Source organism: Nothobranchius furzeri, chromosome 11, assembly GCF_043380555.1.
Source record: "Nothobranchius furzeri strain GRZ-AD chromosome 11, NfurGRZ-RIMD1, whole genome shotgun sequence".
Lineage (NCBI taxonomy): Eukaryota > Metazoa > Chordata > Actinopteri > Cyprinodontiformes > Nothobranchiidae > Nothobranchius > Nothobranchius furzeri.
In genome coordinates, this window is record NC_091751.1 from 29,659,864 (window position 1) to 29,682,273 (window position 22,410).

The 22,410-nt window shown below is 45.9% G+C and overlaps 1 protein-coding gene across 1 annotated transcript in view; it reads right to left on the minus strand.

Annotated features, from left to right (window-relative positions):
- Positions 1-22,410, minus strand: part of hibadha (3-hydroxyisobutyrate dehydrogenase a) — a 41,448-nt gene that overhangs the window by 5,999 nt on the left and 13,039 nt on the right. The window contains exons 5-6 of the mRNA XM_015955940.3: positions 12,985-13,118; positions 12,807-12,883 (exon numbers count right to left, since the gene is read on the minus strand). Of these exons, the coding sequence (XP_015811426.3) occupies positions 12,807-12,883; positions 12,985-13,118 (211 nt within the window). The remainder of the gene's footprint in view (positions 1-12,806; positions 12,884-12,984; positions 13,119-22,410) is intronic.

Below are 22,410 nucleotides of genomic sequence, written 5' to 3' on the forward strand. Positions count from 1 at the left end.
GATTAGCACCTAACCTTTACTACCAGCGTGTTCTGGGTTAGCACCTAACCTTTACTACCAGCGTGTTCTGGGTTAGCACCTAACCTTTACTACCAGTGTGTTCTGGGTTAGCACCTAACCATTACTACCAGCGTGTTCTGGATTAGCACCTAACCTTTACTACCAGCGTGTTCTGGGTTAGCACCTAACCTTTACTACCAGTGTGTTCTGGGTTAGCACCTAACCATTACTACCAGCGTGTTCTGGGTTAGCACCTAACCACTTCTAACAGCGTGTTCTGGATTAGCACCTAACCTTTACTACCACTGAGTTCTGGGTTAGCATCTAACCTTTACTACCAGTGTGTTCTGGGTTAGCACCTAACCTTTACTACCAGCGTGATCTGGGTTAGCACCCAACCTTTACTACCAGCGTGTTCTGGGTTAGCACCTAACCACTTCTACCAGCGTGTTCTGGATTAGCGCCTAACCACTACTACCAGCGTGTTCTGGATTAGCGCCTAACCACTACTACCAGCGTGTTCTGGGTTAGCACCTAACCACTACTACCAGCGTGTTCTGGGTTAGCACCTAACCATTACTACCAGCGTGTTCTGGGTTAGCGCCTAACCATTACTACCAGCGTGTTCTGGATTAGCGCCTAACCACTACTACCAGCGTGTTCTGGATTAGCGCCTAACCACTACTACCAGCGTGTTCTGGATTAGCACCTAACCACTACTACCAGCGTGTTCTGGATTAGCGCCTAACCACTACTACCAGCGTGTTCTGGGTTAGCACCTAACCACTACTACCAGCGTGTTCTGGATTAGCGCCTAACCACTACTACCAGCGTGTTCTGGATTAGCGCCTAACCACTACTACCAGCGTGTTCTGGGTTAGCACCTAACCACTACTACCAGCGTGTTCTGGATTAGCGCCTAACCACTACTACCAGCGTGTTCTGGATTAGCGCCTAACCACTACTACCAGCGTGTTCTGGATTAGCGCCTAACCACTACTACCAGCGTTTTCTGGATTAGCGCCTAACCACTACTACCAGCGTGTTCTGGATTAGCGCCTAACCACTACTACCAGCGTGTTCTGGGTTAGCGCCTAACCATTACTACCAGCGTGTTCTGGGTTAGCGCCTAACCATTACTACCAGCGTGTTCTGGATTAGCGCCTAACCACTACTACCAGCGTGTTCTGGATTAGCGCCTAACCACTACTACCAGCGTGTTCTGGGTTAGCACCTAACCACTACTACCAGCGTGTTCTGGGTTAGCACCTAACCATTACTACCAGCGTGTTCTGGGTTAGCACCTAACCTTTACTACCAGGGTGTTCTGGGTTAGCACCTAACCATTACTACCAGCGTGTTCTGGGTTAGCACCTAACCATTACTACCAGCGTGTTCTGGGTTAGCACCTAACCATTACTACCAGCGTGTTCTGGGTTAGCACCTAACCTTTACTACCAGCGTGTTCTGGGTTAGCACCTAACCTTTACTACCAGTGTGTTCTGGGTTAGCACCTAACCACTTCTAACAGCGTGTTCTGGATTAGCACCTAAACTTTACTACCAGTGTGTTCTGGATTAGCACCTAACTACTTTTAACAGCGTGTTCTGGGTTAGCACCTAACCTTTACTACCAGCGTGTTCAGGGTTAGCACCTAACCTTTACTACCAGCGTGTTCTGGGTTAGCACCTAACCTTTACTACCAGCGTGTTCTGGGTTAGCACCTAACCTTTACTACCAGTGTGTTCTGGGTTAGCACCTAACCATTACTACCAGCGTGTTCTGGATTAGCACCTAACCTTTACTACCAGCGTGTTCTGGGTTAGCACCTAACCTTTACTACCAGTGTGTTCTGGCTTAGCACCTAACCATTACTACCAGCGTGTTCTGGGTTAGCACCTAACCACTTCTAACAGCGTGTTCTGGATTAGCACCTAACCTTTACTACCACTGTGTTCTAGGTTAGCATCTAACCTTTACTACCAGTGTGTTCTGGGTTAGCACCTAACCTTTACTACCAGCGTGATCTGGGTTAGCACCTAACCTTTACTACCAGCGTGTTCTGGGTTAGCACCTAACCACTTCTACCAGCGTGTTCTGGATTAGCGCCTAACCACTACTACCAGCGTGTTCTGGATTAGCGCCTAACCACTACTACCAGCGTGTTCTGGGTTAGCACCTAACCACTACTACCAGCGTGTTCTGGGTTAGCACCTAACCACTACTACCAGCGTGTTCTGGGTTAGCACCTAACCATTACTACCAGCGTGTTCTGGGTTAGCACCTAACCATTACTACCAGCGTGTTCTGGGTTAGCACCTAACCATTACTACCAGCGTGTTCTGGGTTAGCACCTAACCTTTACTACCAGCGTGTTCTGGGTTAGCACCTAACCTTTACTACCAGTGTGTTCTGGGTTAGCACCTAACCACTTCTAACAGAGTGTTCTGGATTAGCACCTAACCTTTACTACCAGCGTGTTCTGGGTTAGCACCTAACCATTACTACCAGCGTGTTCTGGGTTAGCACCTAACCTTTACTACCAGCGTGTTCTGGGTTAGCACCTAACCATTACTACCAGCGTGTTCTGGGTTAGCACCTAACCTTTACTACCAGCGTGTTCTGGGTTAGCACCTAACCTTTACTACCAGGGTGTTCTGGGTTAGCACCTAACCATTACTACCAGCGTGTTCTGGGTTAGCACCTAACCATTACTACCAGCGTGTTCTGGGTTAGCACCTAACCATTACTACCAGCGTGTTCTGGGTTAGCACCTAACCTTTACTACCAGCGTGTTCTGGGTTAGCACCTAACCTTTACTACCAGTGTGTTCTGGGTTAGCACCTAACCACTTCTAACAGCGGGTTCTGGATTAGCACCTAACCTTTACTACCAGTGTGTTCTGGATTAGCACCTAACTACTTCTAACAGCGTGTTCTGGATTAGCACCTAACCTTTACTACCAGCGTGTTCTGGGTTAGCACCTAACCTTTACTACCAGCGTGTTCTGGGTTAGCACCTAACCTTTACTACCAGCGTGTTCTGGGTTAGCACCTAACCTTTACTACCAGCGTGTTCTGGGTTAGCACCTAACCTTTACTACCAGCGTGTTCTGGGTTAGCACCTAACCTTTACTACCAGTGTGTTCTGGGTTAGCACCTAACCATTACTACCAGCGTGTTCTGGATTAGCACCTAACCTTTACTACCAGCGTGTTCTGGGTTAGCACCTAACCTTTACTACCAGTGTGTTCTGGGTTAGCACCTAACCATTACTACCAGCGTGTTCTGGGTTAGCACCTAACCACTTCTAACAGCGTGTTTTGGATTAGCACCTAAGCTTTACTACCACTGTGTTCTAGATTAGCACCTAACCTTTACTACCACTGTGTTCTGGGTTAGCATCTAACCTTTACTACCAGTGTGTTCTGGGTTAGCACCTAACCTTTACTACCAGCGTGTTCTGGGTTAGCACCTAACCTTTACTACCAGCGTGTTCTGGGTTAGCACCTAACCTTTACTACCAGCGTGTTCTGGCTTAGCACCTAACCATTACTACCAGCGTGTTCTGGGTTAGCACCTAACCTTTACTACCAGCGTGTTCTGGGTTAGCACCTAACCATTACTACCAGCGTGTTCTGGATTAGCACCTAACCACTACTACCAGCGTGTTCTGGATTAGCGCCTAACCACTACTACCAGCGTGTTCTGGGTTAGCACCTAACCACTACTACCAGCGTGTTCTGGATTAGCGCCTAACCACTACTACCAGCGTGTTCTGGATTAGCGCCTAACCACTACTACCAGCGTGTTCTGGGTTAGCACCTAACCACTACTACCAGCGTGTTCTGGATTAGCGCCTAACCACTACTACCAGCGTGTTCTGGATTAGCGCCTAACCACTACTACCAGCGTTTTCTGGATTAGCGCCTAACCACTACTACCAGCGTGTTCTGGATTAGCACCTAACCACTACTACCAGCGTGTTCTGGGTTAGCGCCTAACCATTACTACCAGCGTGTTCTGGGTTAGCGCCTAACCATTACTACCAGCGTGTTCTGGATTAGCGCCTAACCACTACTACCAGCGTGTTCTGGATTAGCACCTAACCACTACTACCAGCGTGTTCTGGGTTAGCACCTAACCACTACTACCAGCGTGTTTTGGGTTAGCACCTAACCATTACTACCAGCGTGTTCTGGGTTAGCACCTAACCTTTACTACCAGGGTGTTCTGGGTTAGCACCTAACCATTACTACCAGCGTGTTCTGGGTTATCACCTAACCATTACTACCAGCGTGTTCTGGGTTAGCACCTAACCACTACTACCAGCGTGTTCTGGATTAGCGCCTAACCACTACTACCAGCGTGTTCTGGATTAGCGCCTAACCACTACTACCAGCGTGTTCTGGGTTAGCACCTAACCACTACTACCAGCGTGTTCTGGATTAGCGCCTAACCACTACTACCAGCGTGTTCTGGATTAGCGCCTAACCACTACTACCAGCGTTTTCTGGATTAGCGCCTAACCACTACTACCAGCGTGTTCTGGATTAGCACCTAACCACTACTACCAGCGTGTTCTGGGTTAGCGCCTAACCATTACTACCAGCGTGTTCTGGGTTAGCGCCTAACCATTACTACCAGCGTGTTCTGGATTAGCGCCTAACCACTACTACCAGCGTGTTCTGGATTAGCGCCTAACCACTACTACCAGCGTGTTCTGGGTTAGCACCTAACCACTACTACCAGCGTGTTTTGGGTTAGCACCTAACCATTACTACCAGCGTGTTCTGGGTTAGCACCTAACCTTTACTACCAGGGTGTTCTGGGTTAGCACCTAACCATTACTACCAGCGTGTTCTGGGTTATCACCTAACCATTACTACCAGCGTGTTCTGGGTTAGCACCTAACCATTACTACCAGCGTGTTCTGGGTTAGCACCTAACCTTTACTACCAGCGTGTTCTGGGTTAGCACCTAACCTTTACTACCAGTGTGTTCTGGGTTAGCACCTAACCACTTCTAACAGCGTGTTCTGGATTAGCACCTAACCTTTACTACCAGTGTGTTCTGGATTAGCACCTAACTACTTTTAACAGCGTGTTCTGGGTTAGCACCTAACCTTTACTACCAGCGTGTTCTGGGTTAGCACCTAACCTTTACTACCAGCGTGTTCTGGGTTAGCACCTAACCTTTACTACCAGCGTGTTCTGGGTTAGCACCTAACCTTTACTACCAGTGTGTTCTGGGTTAGCACCTAACCATTACTACCAGCGTGTTCTGGATTAGCACCTAACCTTTACTACCAGCGTGTTCTGGGTTAGCACCTAACCTTTACTACCAGTGTGTTCTGGCTTAGCACCTAACCATTACTACCAGCGTGTTCTGGGTTAGCACCTAACCACTTCTAACAGCGTGTTCTGGATTAGCACCTAACCTTTACTACCACTGTGTTCTAGGTTAGCATCTAACCTTTACTACCAGTGTGTTCTGGGTTAGCACCTAACCTTTACTACCAGCGTGATCTGGGTTAGCACCTAACCTTTACTACCAGCGTGTTCTGGGTTAGCGCCGAACCACTTCTACCAGCGTGTTCTGGATTAGCGCCTAACCACTACTACCAGCGTGTTCTGGATTAGCGCCTAACCACTACTACCAGCGTGTTCTGGGTTAGCACCTAACCACTACTACCAGCGTGTTCTGGGTTAGCACCTAACCATTACTACCAGCGTGTTCTGGGTTAGCACCTAACCTTTACTACCAGCGTGTTCTGGGTTAGCACCTAACCATTACTACCAGCGTGTTCTGGGTTAGCACCTAACCTTTACTACCAGCGTGTTCTGGGTTAGCACCTAACCTTTACTACCAGCGTGTTCTGGGTTAGCACCTAACCATTACTACCAGCGTGTTCTGGGTTACCACCTAACCTTTACTACCAGCGTGTTCTGGGTTAGCACCTAACCTTTACTACCAGTGTGTTCTGGGTTAGCACCTAACCATTACTACCAGCGTGTTCTGGGTTAGCACCTAACCATTACTACCAGCGTGTTCTGGGTTAGCACCTAACCATTACTACCAGCGTGTTCTGGGTTAGCACCTAACCTTTACTACCAGCGTGTTCTGGGTTAGCACCTAACCTTTACTACCAGTGTGTTCTGGGTTAGCACCTAACCACTTCTAACAGCGTGTTCTGGATTAGCACCTAACCTTTACTACCAGCGTGTTCTGGGTTAGCACCTAACCATTACTACCAGCGTGTTCTGGGTTAGCACCTAACCTTTACTACCAGCGTGTTCTGGGTTAGCACCTAACCTTTACTACCAGCGTGTTCTGGGTTAGCACCTAACCATTACTACCAGCGTGTTCTGGGTTAGCACCTAACCTTTACTACCAGCGTGTTCTGGGTTAGCACCTAACCTTTACTACCAGGGTGTTCTGGGTTAGCACCTAACCATTACTACCAGCGTGTTCTGGGTTAGCACCTAACCATTACTACCAGCGTGTTCTGGGTTAGCACCTAACCATTACTACCAGCGTGTTCTGGGTTAGCACCTAACCTTTACTACCAGCGTGTTCTGGGTTAGCACCTAACCTTTACTACCAGTGTGTTCTGGGTTAGCACCTAACCACTTCTAACAGCGGGTTCTGGATTAGCACCTAACCTTTACTACCAGTGTGTTCTGGATTAGCACCTAACTACTTCTAACAGCGTGTTCTGGATTAGCACCTAACCTTTACTACCAGCGTGTTCTGGGTTAGCACCTAACCTTTACTACCAGCGTGTTCTGGGTTAGCACCTAACCTTTACTACCAGCGTGTTCTGGGTTAGCACCTAACCTTTACTACCAGCGTGTTCTGGGTTAGCACCTAACCTTTACTACCAGCGTGTTCTGGGTTAGCACCTAACCTTTACTACCAGTGTGTTCTGGGTTAGCACCTAACCATTACTACCAGCGTGTTCTGGATTAGCACCTAACCTTTACTACCAGCGTGTTCTGGGTTAGCACCTAACCTTTACTACCAGTGTGTTCTGGGTTAGCACCTAACCATTACTACCAGCGTGTTCTGGGTTAGCACCTAACCACTTCTAACAGCGTGTTCTGGATTAGCACCTAAGCTTTACTACCACTGTGTTCTAGATTAGCACCTAACCTTTACTACCACTGTGTTCTGGGTTAGCATCTAACCTTTACTACCAGTGTGTTCTGGGTTAGCACCTAACCTTTACTACCAGCGTGTTCTGGGTTAGCACCTAACCTTTACTACCAGCGTGTTCTGGGTTAGCACCTAACCTTTACTACCAGCGTGTTCTGGGTTAGCACCTAACCATTACTACCAGCGTGTTCTGGGTTAGCACCTAACCTTTACTACCAGCGTGTTCTGGGTTAGCACCTAACCATTACTACCAGCGTGTTCTGGGTTAGCACCTAACCATTACTACCAGCGTGTTCTGGGTTAGCACCTAACCATTACTACCAGCGTGTTCTGGGTTAGCGCCTAACCATTACTACCAGCGTGTTCTGGATTAGCGCCTAACCACTACTACCAGCGTGTTCTGGATTAGCGCCTAACCACTACTACCAGCGTGTTCTGGGTTAGCACCTAACCACTACTACCAGCGTGTTCTGGGTTAGCACCTAACCATTACTACCATCGTGTTCTGGGTTAGCACCTAACCTTTACTACCAGGGTGTTCTGGGTTAGCACCTAACCATTACTACCAGCGTGTTCTGGGTTAGCACCTAACCATTACTACCAGCGTGTTCTGGGTTAGCACCTAACCATTACTACCAGCGTGTTCTGGGTTAGCACCTAACCTTTACTACCAGCGTGTTCTGGGTTAGCACCTAACCTTTACTACCAGTGTGTTCTGGGTTAGCACCTAACCACTTCTAACAGCGTGTTCTGGATTAGCACCTAACCTTTACTACCAGTGTGTTCTGGATTAGCACCTAACTACTTCTAACAGCGTGTTCTGGGTTAGCACCTAACCTTTACTACCAGCGTGTTCTGGGTTAGCACCTAACCTTTACTACCAGCGTGTTCTGGGTTAGCACCTAACCTTTACTACCAGCGTGTTCTGGGTTAGCACCTAACCTTTACTACCAGTGTGTTCTGGGTTAGCACCTAACCATTACTACCAGCGTGTTCTGGATTAGCACCTAACCTTTACTACCAGCGTGTTCTGGGTTAGCACCTAACCTTTACTACCAGTGTGTTCTGGGTTAGCACCTAACCATTACTACCAGCGTGTTCTGGGTTAGCACCTAACCACTTCTAACAGCGTGTTCTGGATTAGCACCTAACCTTTACTACCACTGTGTTCTAGGTTAGCATCTAACCTTTACTACCAGTGTGTTCTGGGTTAGCACCTAACCTTTACTACCAGCGTGATCTGGGTTAGCACCTAACCTTTACTACCAGCGTGTTCTGGGTTAGCACCTAACCACTTCTACCAGCGTGTTCTGGATTAGCGCCTAACCACTACTACCAGCGTGTTCTGGATTAGCGCCTAACCACTACTACCAGCGTGTTCTGGGTTAGCACCTAACCACTACTACCAGCGTGTTCTGGGTTAGCACCTAACCATTACTACCAGCGTGTTCTGGGTTAGCACCTAACCATTACTACCAGCGTGTTCTGGGTTAGCACCTAACCTTTACTACCAGCGTGTTCTGGGTTAGCACCTAACCTTTACTACCAGCGTGTTCTGGGTTAGCACCTAACCATTACTACCAGCGTGTTCTGGGTTACCACCTAACCTTTACTACTAGCGTGTTCTGGGTTAGCACCTAACCTTTACTACCAGGGTGTTCTGGGTTAGCACCTAACCATTACTACCAGCGTGTTCTGGGTTAGCACCTAACCATTACTACCAGCGTGTTCTGGGTTAGCACCTAACCATTACTACCAGCGTGTTCTGGGTTAGCACCTAACCTTTACTACCAGCGTGTTCTGGGTTAGCACCTAACCTTTACTACCAGTGTGTTCTGGGTTAGCACCTAACCACTTCTAACAGCGTGTTCTGGATTAGCACCTAACCTTTACTACCAGCGTGTTCTGGGTTAGCACCTAACCATTACTACCAGCGTGTTCTGGGTTAGCACCTAACCTTTACTACCAGCGTGTTCTGGGTTAGCACCTAACCTTTACTACCAGCGTGTTCTGGGTTAGCACCTAACCATTACTACCAGCGTGTTCTGGGTTAGCACCTAACCATTACTACCAGCGTGTTCTGGGTTAGCACCTAACCTTTACTACCAGCGTGTTCTGGGTTAGCACCTAACCTTTACTACCAGGGTGTTCTGGGTTAGCACCTAACCATTACTACCAGCGTGTTCTGGGTTAGCACCTAACCATTACTACCAGCGTGTTCTGGGTTAGCACCTAACCATTACTACCAGCGTGTTCTGGGTTAGCACCTAACCTTTACTACCAGCGTGTTCTGGGTTAGCAGCTAACCTTTACTACCAGTGTGTTCTGGGTTAGCACCTAACCACTTCTAACAGCGGGTTCTGGATTAGCACCTAACCTTTACTACCAGTGTGTTCTGGATTAGCACCTAACTACTTCTAACAGCGTGTTCTGGATTAGCACCTAACCTTTACTGCCAGCGTGTTCTGGGTTAGCACCTAACCTTTACTACCAGCGTGTTCTGGGTTAGCACCTAACCTTTACTACCAGCGTGTTCTGGGTTAGCACCTAACCTTTACTACCAGCGTGTTCTGGGTTAGCACCTAACCTTTACTACCAGCGTGTTCTGGGTTAGCACCTAACCTTTACTACCAGTGTGTTCTGGGTTAGCACCTAACCATTACTACCAGCGTGTTCTGGATTAGCACCTAACCTTTACTACCAGCGTGTTCTGGGTTAGCACCTAACCTTTACTACCAGTGTGTTCTGGGTTAGCACCTAACCATTACTACCAGCGTGTTCTGGGTTAGCACCTAACCACTTCTAACAGCGTGTTCTGGATTAGCACCTAAGCTTTACTACCACTGTGTTCTGGATTAGCACCTAACCTTTACTACCAGTGTGTTCTGGGTTAGCACCTAACCTTTACTACCAGCGTGTTCTGGGTTAGCACCTAACCTTTACTACCAGCGTGTTCTGGGTTAGCACCTAACCTTTACTACCAGCGTGTTCTGGGTTAGCACCTAACCATTACTACCAGCGTGTTCTGGGTTAGCACCTAACCTTTACTACCAGCGTGTTCTGGGTTAGCACCTAACCATTACTACCAGCGTGTTCTGGGTTAGCACCTAACCATTACTACCAGCGTGTTCTGGGTTAGCACCTAACCATTACTACCAGCGTGTTCTGGGTTAGCACCTAACCATTACTACCAGCGTGTTCTGGGTTAGCACCTAACCTTTACTACCAGCGTGTTCTGGGTTAGCACTTAACCTTTACTACCAGTGTGTTCTGGATTAGCACCTAACCAGTACTACCAGCGTGTTCTGTATTATGGCTGGAGCCTTTTGTGTTGTGTTTTCATTTTTCTGTGCATTTTTTCCCCACATTCATTCTGCATTTGAGGAACGTGCCTGCAGACTAGGCCTGTCTGCTCACCCTTGCTCCTCCCTGCACCAGCTGCGCCGTGTTTTCATCAGCCACTGATTGTTTAAAGGACCTGCTGGGGCTCCTCACCAATGGGGACAATAGTGCAGAGCAGCCTTTCCTCTGGTCTATTGTCTCCCACTTAGGACTTTGATATTGAGTGGTGATAAGAGTTATGGGTAATCTGTTACCTTTTTGAGATTTTGTGCTCTCTTTAGAGTAATTTCTTCCAGGGTGGTGCTCCCCCCTATCTGGCCATGCTCCTGAACAGACATTCCCCATCACGTGCTCTGCGCTCCACTGACCAAGGCCTGCTCGCTGTCCCTCGTTCTAGGTGTCGTACTCGCGGGGACCGGGCTTTCTCAGTCCTAGCACCGTCACTCTGGAACCAGTTGCCACCCTCAGTTAGGCTGTCCCCATCTCTGCCAGTCTTCAAGAGCCGCCTAAAAACCCACCTCCTCCGCTTGGCATTTCCTGAACATGTTTGAATTTGGCCCTCTTTTATGTTGATTTTATCTCACAGTTTTCATTGGTTCACTTTTTCCCTTGTTTTACACATTTGTCTTCTACTAGAATGTTTCACCTTTTTTGTAATTTGTAATCTGTAATTTGAATTGCTTTTATTTTCTGATTTATTCACTTTATTTAACTTTGTACTGTACCATGTTCAGCGCCTTGGGCTTCCTGACAGGGTTGCGGAAGGCGCTTTATAAATAAAGCTTTGATTTGATTTATTTGATTTTATTTGCTAGTTCCTTTTTGTGTTACAGTTTAGTGTTTGAGCTTGTTTTGTTTAAATGTTTATCTCTGGGGGAAAAGACCCTTTTTGTTCCATTTTGGCTTTTTTCTATAATAAGCTACAAAAAAAAAAAAGAAAGAAAGAAGGAAACCTCTGTTAACTTATCATTTGTGTCACACGTCCTCCATGTAACACCCCTCCCTCCCCCCACCCACCCACCCACACACCTGGGGTGTAACATTCTGGGTTAGCACCGTTAGCACCTAACCAGTTCTACCAGTGTGTTCTGGGTTAGCCCCAAGCCCTCATAATTCGGGTCTGGATATGAAGCAAAACAGGAAGTGACAAAAAATTGCAGTTCCACCCTCATCCGCTGGGGGCTGGTGTCAGAAGCGAGCAAATCCTCATCGACTCCCATGTTACAAATACCAATTTCACAGCAGAAATAAACATGTTTACAGCCTGGTACCAAAACATGTTTTTTGTTCAAATGATCTAGTTTACACTCATGACAACTCTGAGGGGGGTGAATTTTTTATATTCTGTATAATTAATGAGCATCAGACCCACGTGACCGCAGAGCTAGCTCCGAGGAAAGGCCTCAGTCTGAGCCTCGGCCTCACCTGAAAACTGTTCTGCCATTTTCAGTCTCACAACTTAGACCATTAGTTGTGCCGTTTGTGCGTTCTTTTTGGGATATTATTTGTGCAATTGTTGGACAAAATGACTTGCTGTGGCATTAATTGCACTAATTGAGCGTGCAAGCACCTGGACGGTAAGTCCAAGCATTTTTTCGGTAAGTAAAATTATATTTATGTATTTTAGGTCACTGCCGCTCTTGCACTAGCTGAGCTTAGATTTTAACATATACTGTTTAACCATGAATTTTAAATTTGGTAGGGTGAAACCCAGTGCATTTAACATAACGCTGCATTTTAGAAAATGGGTTGAAATATAACGTGTTGGTGGAGCTGGGTTCCGACTATCGGTGTGGACTCCCTCCCCCAGCGGGCAGCCCGGCGTATCTCTGACTCAGAAGCTCCAGTGTTGTGCACAGTTAACTCCGGTTGTAGCTCGGTAGCTACCTCCGCGTTAGCTTTGGGTAGCTACATTGCTTCAGTTTGACGGGTGTCGTCATTTGATTCCAGCCTTACAGCACCACCCTCAGCTCCACCTCTTTTCCCTTTTATGGAATTGTCTGGGCATGACGAGATGTGTGACACAATCAAAATGGTGGTGGTGGTGGCCACCTCCCATTTCAGATTAAAAACTTATAATATGAGCCTATGGACGGGAATTGTCCAGTAAATATATGTTGATGGCTAGCCCCCAGGTCTCCGCCTACTGTCACATGTCCAGGAGTCACCTGAGGCAAGCCTGCACCCCCTCAGCTCTAAACGCTCCTGCTGAGCCTGGCCCCCTCCCAGAGTAAACAAAGCTACAGATGTTGGTTTTTGCTATCAGCCTAGCAGATGATTAGCAGGCTAGCATTCTGACTCAAGTACCTGATGCCAAGGTTCATGGTTTCTGCAGTCCCAATCATCCCAATGGCCAACAGCATGTTGTTACACAGCTTTACAGCCTGGAGGGGAAAGGACAGGAGGAACTCAACAAACGATCCGACAAGGTCAGAAAAGCAGAGAAAGTGAGACGATTAAAGTATGTTCGTCCACCAGGTCTTACCTGTCCCGTCCCCACCTGTCCACAGTACACAACATTAGCTCCCATGCAGCTGAGCAGCTCCTGGGCAGCGTTGAATTCCTCCTCTGGCCCCCCCACCATGAAGGTCAGTTTGGCCAAACTGGCAGCTCCGACACCTAAAAAAACACGCACGCACGCACGCACACACACACACACACACACACACACATGCACATGTAAAAATGTGAACTTTACAACTACTGATGGGGCAAGTTCATCACAACGTGGGTCATGTGACCTGCTGTGTTACTGAAACTCAGCTGTGTCCTGCTCTGGGTGACACCCGTATGGAGACAGACGCATTAAGTCGCGGAGCACCAGAGGGACACAGTCATCTTTAGAAGATGATTGTTGCCATCATCCACCACACAACCCTCATGGGAACCCTCTGCTTTTGTCTCGTCTCCCCTTCTCTTTCACACACACACAAGCAGCTGCCCCTCCATTGGGCTATAGTGACAGGCGTGAGGGGTAATTAACTTTACACTTTATCATGTTCAATTAGACGTCCCTCCCCATGCCTGATGGCTTAAGGAGCATGCCATGTTGTGCCCCCCTCTACACACACACCCCTCATCCTCCACGGGGTCTGCAATAACTCCTTTTCATAGGTTAGACCCAGCCAGCCGGAGCTTTGGGTGATACGCTGCTGTCTGATTTTGTACAAAGTCTCTGGTCAGGTTCTAACTGTGAGCTTGTCTCCAGGAGAATGACCTGAGAATGTTGGTGAGACAGTCACAGAAGTTTACAAAATGTTTGTAAAAGTTTGTAATGGCCTTGTTTAACCCTCTCAGGCTCAAAATAAGTTTTGATACAAGGACGAACAACTAAGTCCTTCAGGGGTACTTCTGAGTTAAAACATGCTCATGAAATACGTGTGTGGAGTAACCAGGTAGGTAGGTGTTAACGTTGCTAATCTGCAACACCTGCCGCCAGAGGGACAAGAGCTGCTGCTGCACTGAAATTCAAAAGTCTGGAGCGGGTCAACAACACCACGTTCACTTATAGTTAAGTTATCACATATTTTGTGTGAAACGCTTTTGCATGTTAGTAGTGCTTCCCTCCTTGGAAAGGAGGAGAGACTAGGAAAGGAGAGGAGAGGAGAGGAGAGGAGAGGAGAGACTGGCAGAGTTAAGAGATGATGAAAGAAGAGAGAGGAGGAGAGGAGGAGGAGAAACGAGGAGCTAACAGGAGAGACAAGAGGAGAGGAGAAGAAACTAGAAGAGAGACTGGGAGAGCCGAGCAGAGGAGGACAAGAGGAGAGGAGAGTCGAGAGGAGAAGAGAAAAGAGACATGGAGAGTAGGAAAGGAGAGACAAGGATAGGAGAGACTGGGAGAGCTGAGGAGAGGAGAGGAGAGGAGAGAAGAGGTGCATTTGAGGGAAAAGAGGAGAAAAAAATAGAACAGTAAAAATCAGTCAAATTCAGAGAATACATAAATCAGCAAATAAATAATTATTGAAAAAAGATGGAAAAAGGAGGAGAGAAAGGAGGAGTAGAGGGGAAAACTAGAAGCTACAGCGATGGTGAAGCGTAGATAAGAGATTGTTGTCTAGGTTGATAAACAAATCTCTGTAATCGTGCTGCTGTTGTCGGTGCTGCTGCTGAGTTTCTGTGTGTCGGTGATGAGCTGTCAGAGGGTCGTTAGGGCGCGGAATGAAGCCCGCTGCAGCAGCTGCCCATGAGCAACGCTAACATACGCTCAACATAAGGTCAGCACACACACACACGCACATGCCCCCCCACACACACACACACGTACCATACCATAGTTTATTCATATAGCACGTTTAAAACGCAGCATGGGAGCTGCCTAAAGCGCTGCACAGGCTAAACCAAAACACAACCAAGTTAAGCAACTAAGTCAGAAGATAAAAATACCGACCAAAAGCAGATAAAACATGAGGAATACTAAGAACACATTAAAACACTAAAACGAGTCACTGTCTAAAAGCCACATCGTAGAAGTGGGTCTTTAAACAAGATTTAAAAACCGCCAATTATGGAGCCTGCCGAACTCCAATGGGTAACGAGTTCCACAGCTTTGGGGCGGCATGCACAAATGTTCTTTCACCCCGCGACTTGTATCACATCCAGGGCGTGCACAGCAGCAGGAGGTCAGCGGACACACGTACAGACGCACATGCACACACACACACACGCCCATACACGCACACGCATGCACGCACGCACACACACATACACACAGGTGTGTGTCAACTGTGCAGGTTCATTAGTGCAGACGACTAAAGAGGAGATTATCGATTTTTCTCACTGAGGAGGGAAGGAGGAGCAGGGAGAGCCAAGAAGGGAAATGATTTTACTCCTTCTACCTCCCAGCATCCCTCCCTCAAATGAACTAATCACCCATAATAAGCTCTTATGATCTGTAGTGGATTTCTATAAGCAGTGACACCAGGATGATGGAGGATCCTCGTAGGTGCGAGAATAAGACATCATTAGCATAACAGTAGGTGTGTGTACGTGCAGACGGGGCTCAGTGTGCAGACTGCAGTGTTTGAGTGATCTTTAGGTATTCTCTATGTGGTGAGTGTATTTCCACAATGCAAGCATGAGGGGGCTTCCTGTTCTCCGGCCGGTCCTGTCAGAGACGGATTTAAAAAGGAATCCTAATGAGGCTCCCTGTGCCGGGTCTGCTGGCTCATCCATCCCAGCAGGAGTGACAGTCCTGGATCGTTAGCACTGGATAACGCCCCCTAGGGGGAGGAGGCGAATACTGTGTGTGTGTCTGAGTGGATATGAGAGAGAGAGAGAGAGAGAGAGAGAGAGAGAGAGAGAGAGAGAGAGAGAGAGAGAGAAGAAGATGAAGAAGAAAATATCATTTCTATAACGCCTCAAGATAAAAATCACGAGGTGCTTCACAAAAACAAAAAATATAAAAAAGCATTTCGAAAATGTTTAAAAATATATTTTAAATGAGCAAGAATAGGCAATTGCGATTTAAAAGAAAAAAGGATAAGAAAGAGAGAGAGTGAATAGGAAAGAGGGAAATCAGTGGATCCTGAGGAAGGTGGAATAGGTGGGGAGAGCAGAATAAAGAGAGAGTGGTGAAGAAGGTCATACAAAAGCCAGCTTGAACAAGTGAGTCTTCAGCTGCTTTTTAAAGGAGACCACTGAGTCCACTGATCTCAGGCTCAGGGGGAGAGAGTTCCAGAGTCTGGGGGCCGCAGCAGCAAATGATCTGTCACCTTTGGTCTTTAGCCTGGTGCTGCACAACCAGTAGGCTTTGATCACTGGACCTCAGGGACCTGCTGGGGGTGTAGGGACTAAGAAGATCACCAATGTAAGATGGTGCTTGTCCATGTAAGGCCCTATAGACCAGAACCAAGATCTTAAAATTAACCCTGAAGTTGACTGGCGGCCAATGAAGCTGGAGGAGAAACGGGGTGATGTAGGTTTGTTTGGAGGACTTGGTCAGAAGCTGAGCACAGGCATTCTGAACCACCTGTAGACGGTTCAGGGAGGTTCTGCTCAGACACGTGAAAAGAGAGTTACAGTAGTCTAAGTGTGAGGAGATGAAGGTGTGGAGAACTGTCTCAAGTTCAGAGCGGGACAGAATGGGACTCAGCTTAGCAATGTTCCTGAGATGGAAGAAGGAAGAGCGAACAAGAGAACTGACATGAGAATCCAGGGTGAGAGCTGGGTCAAAGGTCACACTAAGATTCCTGACAGAAGGTTTGGTGTGAGAAGCAAGCTGACCAAGAGAGTCTCTGACTTTGGGAACCAGCTTGTCTGGGGCACAGATGAGGATCTCAGTCTTATCTTCATTCAGCTGAAGAAAGCTCCCAGCCATCCAAGTTTTGATAGAGTCTAAGCAGGTGTGTAACAGCTGCAGCTTAGACATCTCATGGGGCTTAAAGGAGATGTACAGCTGGATGTCATCTGCATAAAAATGGTAGGAGATTCCTTTGAAGGAGCTCAGGATGTGCTGAAGTGGGAGCAGGTAGAGGAGGAAGAGCAGAGGTCCCAGCACAGAACCTTGTGGGACACCATGTGTAAGGGAGTTGGTGGAGGACCTAAACTTGGAGACAGCCACAGAAAAGGAACGCTCAGAAAGATAAGAGGAGAACCACTCCAGAGCAGTTCCTGATAGACCTACCCAGTCTCTCAGCCTCTCCAGTAGAAGGTGATGGTCAGCAGTGCCAAAGGCTGCAGTCAGGTCCAGCAGGACCAGAACAGAACAGTCCCCTGCATCACTGTGAGTCAGAAGGTCATTAGAGACCCTAAGAAGAGCTGTTTCAGTAGAATGAGCTCTACGAAAACATGACTGGAAGCTATCATAGATGTTATGTTCATCAAGAGCAGTTGTGAGTTGTTTAGCCACAACCTTTTCCAAGATCTTGGAGATGAACGGAAGTTTAGAGATGGGTCTGAAGCTGCTATGGAGAGAGGGGTCAAGACTCGGTTTTTTAAGAAGCGGGTGGATTACAGAAGGGACCTGACCAGAAACCAGAGAAGCATTAATTATAGAGAGCACGCTGGGACCGATGGACTGAAAAGCATTTTTAAACAAAGATGAGGGTAAGGGTCGAGGGACATGCAGAGGTCTTCATAGAGTTAACTAGTTTGGTTAACTAGCAAAATTGCAGGGTGTTCGAAAACGAGAGAGAGAGAGAGAGAGAGAGAGAGAGAGAGAGAGAGAGAGAGAGAGAGAGAGATTCAACAGTGGAAAACCCTGGCGGGAGCTGGAATCAAACCTGCGATCCTCAGATTTCATGAACAACCCACTCTACTTCCTGAGGTGAGGTGTTCAAATATTTATGTGCAGCAGTGTAATACAAATAAACTATTTAAAAAAGTCATTCAATGTGATTTCCTGATATTTTTCTGTTATCTCTCTCTCACACAGTGGGAATGCACCTCTGATGTGAATTTCAGACCCCTCCATGATTTCTAAGTGGGAGAACTTGCAAAATTGCAGGGTGTTTGAAAACGTATGTTTCTCACCGTATGGTTCCTTTTTAAGTTTTCTGCTACAAATCAACAAAATGTTGGTCCACCTCTTGAATTTGGAAACGTTTCTACATCTGACTGAATCATGTGTCCAAGACAGGTGGCTTTAAAAAAGCTAAACATCTGGTCGGGCACTGGAATGAAAATGAGTGGTAAACCTGAAAAGGTCAGAAGAAATACTGATAAAGACCACCGAGTTGAATCACTGAAATCAAAATATAAAGTGATGGAATGATTTCAGACTTTGTTCATGGAAAACTTCTCCTGGGTAACAGCAACTCTTTCTTGAGCCACTTTTCCCATCCAACTTCAGAGGAAAACTTTCAATCACGGCTTTATCACCCACCCCCCCCCCCCCCCCCAACTCAAACATTCTCAAACCACTCGAAAGGATGGCTGCTCTACTAATAAGCTACTCGGTGAATTTGTCTTTACAAGAACTGGGAGGGGGGATGAATAAAAGTAACTTTTTAGCTTTGTACGAGCATAGAAACTGTGGAGATGTGTGTGGCCTTTGTGAGTTGGTCTGGAACCTCAACATGCATGTAGATGAACCCTATTAGAACAGATGCTGAACAGCTGGCTTTAATGACAACATCATTCATGAACATGAGAGGCTTAACGGTTGTGTTGAGGACAAACGGGACATCACAGAAACAACTTTGGTTTGGTCTGTTTGTAGCGAACACTTAGTTCATTAGCACGTCTTTCACTAGTCACTAGGAAATCACTTCATGACAGCCGTACGAGCTTTTAAAACTACACTCTCTCAGAAGTGGTTAATGTACAAAGTTGGAATTTGTGTGCGCACGTGTGAGCAGCTTCTGTGTGTGCACCATAGACAGGTGCATGCTCCGGAGCAGGACGCCACTAAGACGTCACTTGGAGTTTCCGAGGCCGTGTCTCAGAGTTACGAGCTGCATGTAAAACCAGTAGTCCGGGTTTTATTAGTGGTAGGTTTGAATTAGACTAGATGTGTGGATATGAGGCTGTACAAACTCACTCCAGGGGTGTTCGTTGTCTTTGGTTTAAAAGTCACGATAAACTATTTTCTCAAATTGCCAAAAGCTCTGCAAAAAGACAAGTTTTGCATTTTCACACAATTTTCTGCTCGAGTGTTTTGAAAAAAATGTAGTCAGATGTTTCTATGCTTACAGATGTAGAATTTTCAGTATTTCACATTGTCAAAGAGTCAACATTTCCAGTGTTGGTCCTTCTCAAGATCTCTGCAGTGGACCCTGCAATGGGAGCTGCTACCACTTTAACTTTAGGGCAAACTACCAGAGTCCCAAAAAGATCAACATCGTTTGAAGTCACGGACAACAAAAGACGTTTGGACCTAAAACGATATCTGGTGTTTAGCTTCATCTCATTTACAAAAGATCTCGAGAATGAGGAGGAAACTGCAGAACTACACAGGGGAACAAGTCAATGGCCTGAGAAGAGCTGTTTCAGAATGAGCTCTACGAAAACCTGACTGGAAACTGTTGTAGATCTTATGGTCATCAAGAAGAGCTGCGAGTTGTTAATCACCACCTTTTCCAAAGTCTTGGAGATGAACGGAAGCTTAGAGATGGGTCTGAAGCTGCTATGGAGAGAAGAGACTTATTGAGGAAATATAAGACTACAGGCACAGTTGAAGTTAAGGCTCCATGTGGCAGACCAAGAAAAACTGAAGGAGATGGATGGTGAGAACAGTCAGAGTCAACCCACAGACCAGCACCAAAGACCTACAACATCATCTTTAATCAAAAAATTCAGACATCGGTCACATGTGGGGAAAATATTGGATTTAATTAACTTTTGAATGCAGTGTGAACGTAGCATTAGATCAATCGTTACTGAAAAAAAATACGGTATTAACAGAGTAGCGTGTTACCGCATCCTTTTTGTGCACAGCAATGATGACCACATGTGTTTCCTTCCAGGTAACAATAGTGAACAGAGGAAGAACAATGATTTTGAGCAACATCCCCCTTTAAAAGCATCCATTCTGTTATTTGAACTCCATCAGCATGGCAGAGTGATCTCCAGCATCTTCACCCATGTAAATAAGAAGATCACTAAAAGGATGTGAGCACTCCGTAATGAACAGTAAGTCATCGGAGAACTCCTCACAGCATTGGCTGAAGAATGGATAAAAAGTTATTTAAGTGACAGAGTGCAGTATGTTCAAATAGGAGAATTTAGTTCTAGACACCTTGATTTCATTTGAGGTATCCTCCAGAGGTCGGTCTTAGGCCCACCATTATTCAATCTGTACATGATGGCTGTTTCAGTGTCTGTGCGGTCAAAGTCTTGATCATACAGCATTGTCTTAGGTGTGTTCTTGCTGTGTCTTTCTAAATCCATGCTTTCGTTCTTTTTTAAACACAGAAACAGTTTTGTTTACCTGTTAGTAGCTACAGTTTCGCCGACGGCTGCCGGCTTCTTCAGTTGTCAAGAAGCCGGCAGCCGTCGGCGAAACTGTAGCTACTAACAGGTAAACAAAACTGTTTCTGTGTTTAAAAAAGAACGAAAGCATGGGCATACAGCATTGTATTTAGATCGAAATAAAAAACTAAAATAAAAACATAAAAAAGTTGAAAAATAATGAAAAAAAAAAAAAAAGAAACACAGCTGGAACTAATTAAGGTCAGTGCGCGTGTCGCTCCACGTCTCGGAACGTCATCGCGCATTTCCTGAAATGTTTTATGTTGGACATGTCAGGGGAGAAAACTGGTTGTGAAAGTTCCTAGAGGAAGCACCAACGTGGTGATCCTCCAAAGCGGTGCTAATGAGATTCATCTGAAGACTAGAGAGGCAGCCGGTAAGACGCCGATTTGTAACGCGTGTGTGCATGCCGATCAGCTGATGGGTGATTGTTAAGCGCAGCTCGGAGCGGACACTGTGGACTCCGGTGCGCATCATAAATGTTTGTGTTGGGTGTTTAGAAATCATCTTGGTGTTTGATTGTTAATAAGCTGCTTCAAATCTGCTAATTATTTAATGTTGTGATGTACAATCGAAACATAAATAGCTGAAGTGATGAATTTAAGTGAGTTTGGGTCAGAATGAATTAATCATGTATTTATTTTATAAATGTTAGCTCAAAAAAAACATGTTGAAGTCACGCATTTACCTATTTTATGAATGGTAGTTTATAGAGATAATGAAATTTTACACAATTACACCGTTTCTTAGCACACACACTGTTTTTGTTTAGGTTTTTCACCTGCCCTTAGGCTTTGCCTTGCTTCGTGCCTCGTCATCTCCTAATTACGTCTTGAATAATATGAAATGGAAATGAAATAAAGGAAATGAAAAGTGAAGCCATGAAGTCCTGAGTGGAATCCTGCGTGTATTTCTCCAACTAGATGATCCCTGTCAAGTGGGGATTGTGTACCACACAAGAACTTGACAGTGTCTCTCATTTAGTGAAGTGTATATTTGCAGATGATACAAATATTTTTTTAGTAGTGACGCTCTAGAAAATCTTATTTCTATAATAAACAGTGAATTAAGTAAAATAAGAAACTGGATGGAAAACAATAAATTGTCTTTAAATGACCAAAGCAATACTTAACCTAAAGTTAAAGTTAAAGTCCCATTAGTTGTCACACACACTGATGTGTGTGCGAGATTTGTTCTCCACATTTGACCCATCCCCTGGGGGAGCGGTGAGCTGCAGACACAGCCGAGCTCGGGAACCATTTGGTGGTTTAACTCCCAATCCAACCCTTAATGCTGAGTGCCAAGCAGGGAGGCATTGGGTCCCATTTTTTCAAAGTCTTTGGTATGACTCGACCAGGAATCGAACCTTGATCTCCCAGTCTCAGGGCGGAAACTCTATCACTAGGCCACTGAGCAGGTACCCATAATTATCAGTAAAAATAGATGGAGAAAAAAATGGAATATGTTGAAGAATTAAATTTTTTGTTGTAAAATTAGAGTTAAAGTTAACCTGGAAACCACATGTTTGGCATCTAGTAACATAAGTCAAAAAGTTTGGCAATAATTAATAGGGCAAAGCATGTCTTAAATTTAGGTGCCCTTCATACATTGTATTGTTCTCTGATACTTTCTTATTAACCTATAGTGTTGAAATATGGTGTAATAATTAAAAAACATCATTACAAACATTGTTTGTTACAGAAAAGAGCTGTACAAATTCTACACAAGGTTGGGTATTTTGAACACACAAATCCTCTCTTTTTTTTAAATCAAAGCTATTAAAAATGCATGACCTTATTAAATTATGTACAGCACAGTTCATGTTCAAAGCATATAATCATCGATTGCCAGCTAATATTCAAGAATTTATAGTATTCGGAGATCCATCACATGATTTAAGAGGATGTGGGATCTTTAGAAGTTTTGCAATATCAGTTTGTGATGTTAAACTACGGAACGGATTGGAGCCTGAATTAAAACGTTGTTGAAATAATTTTCTGTT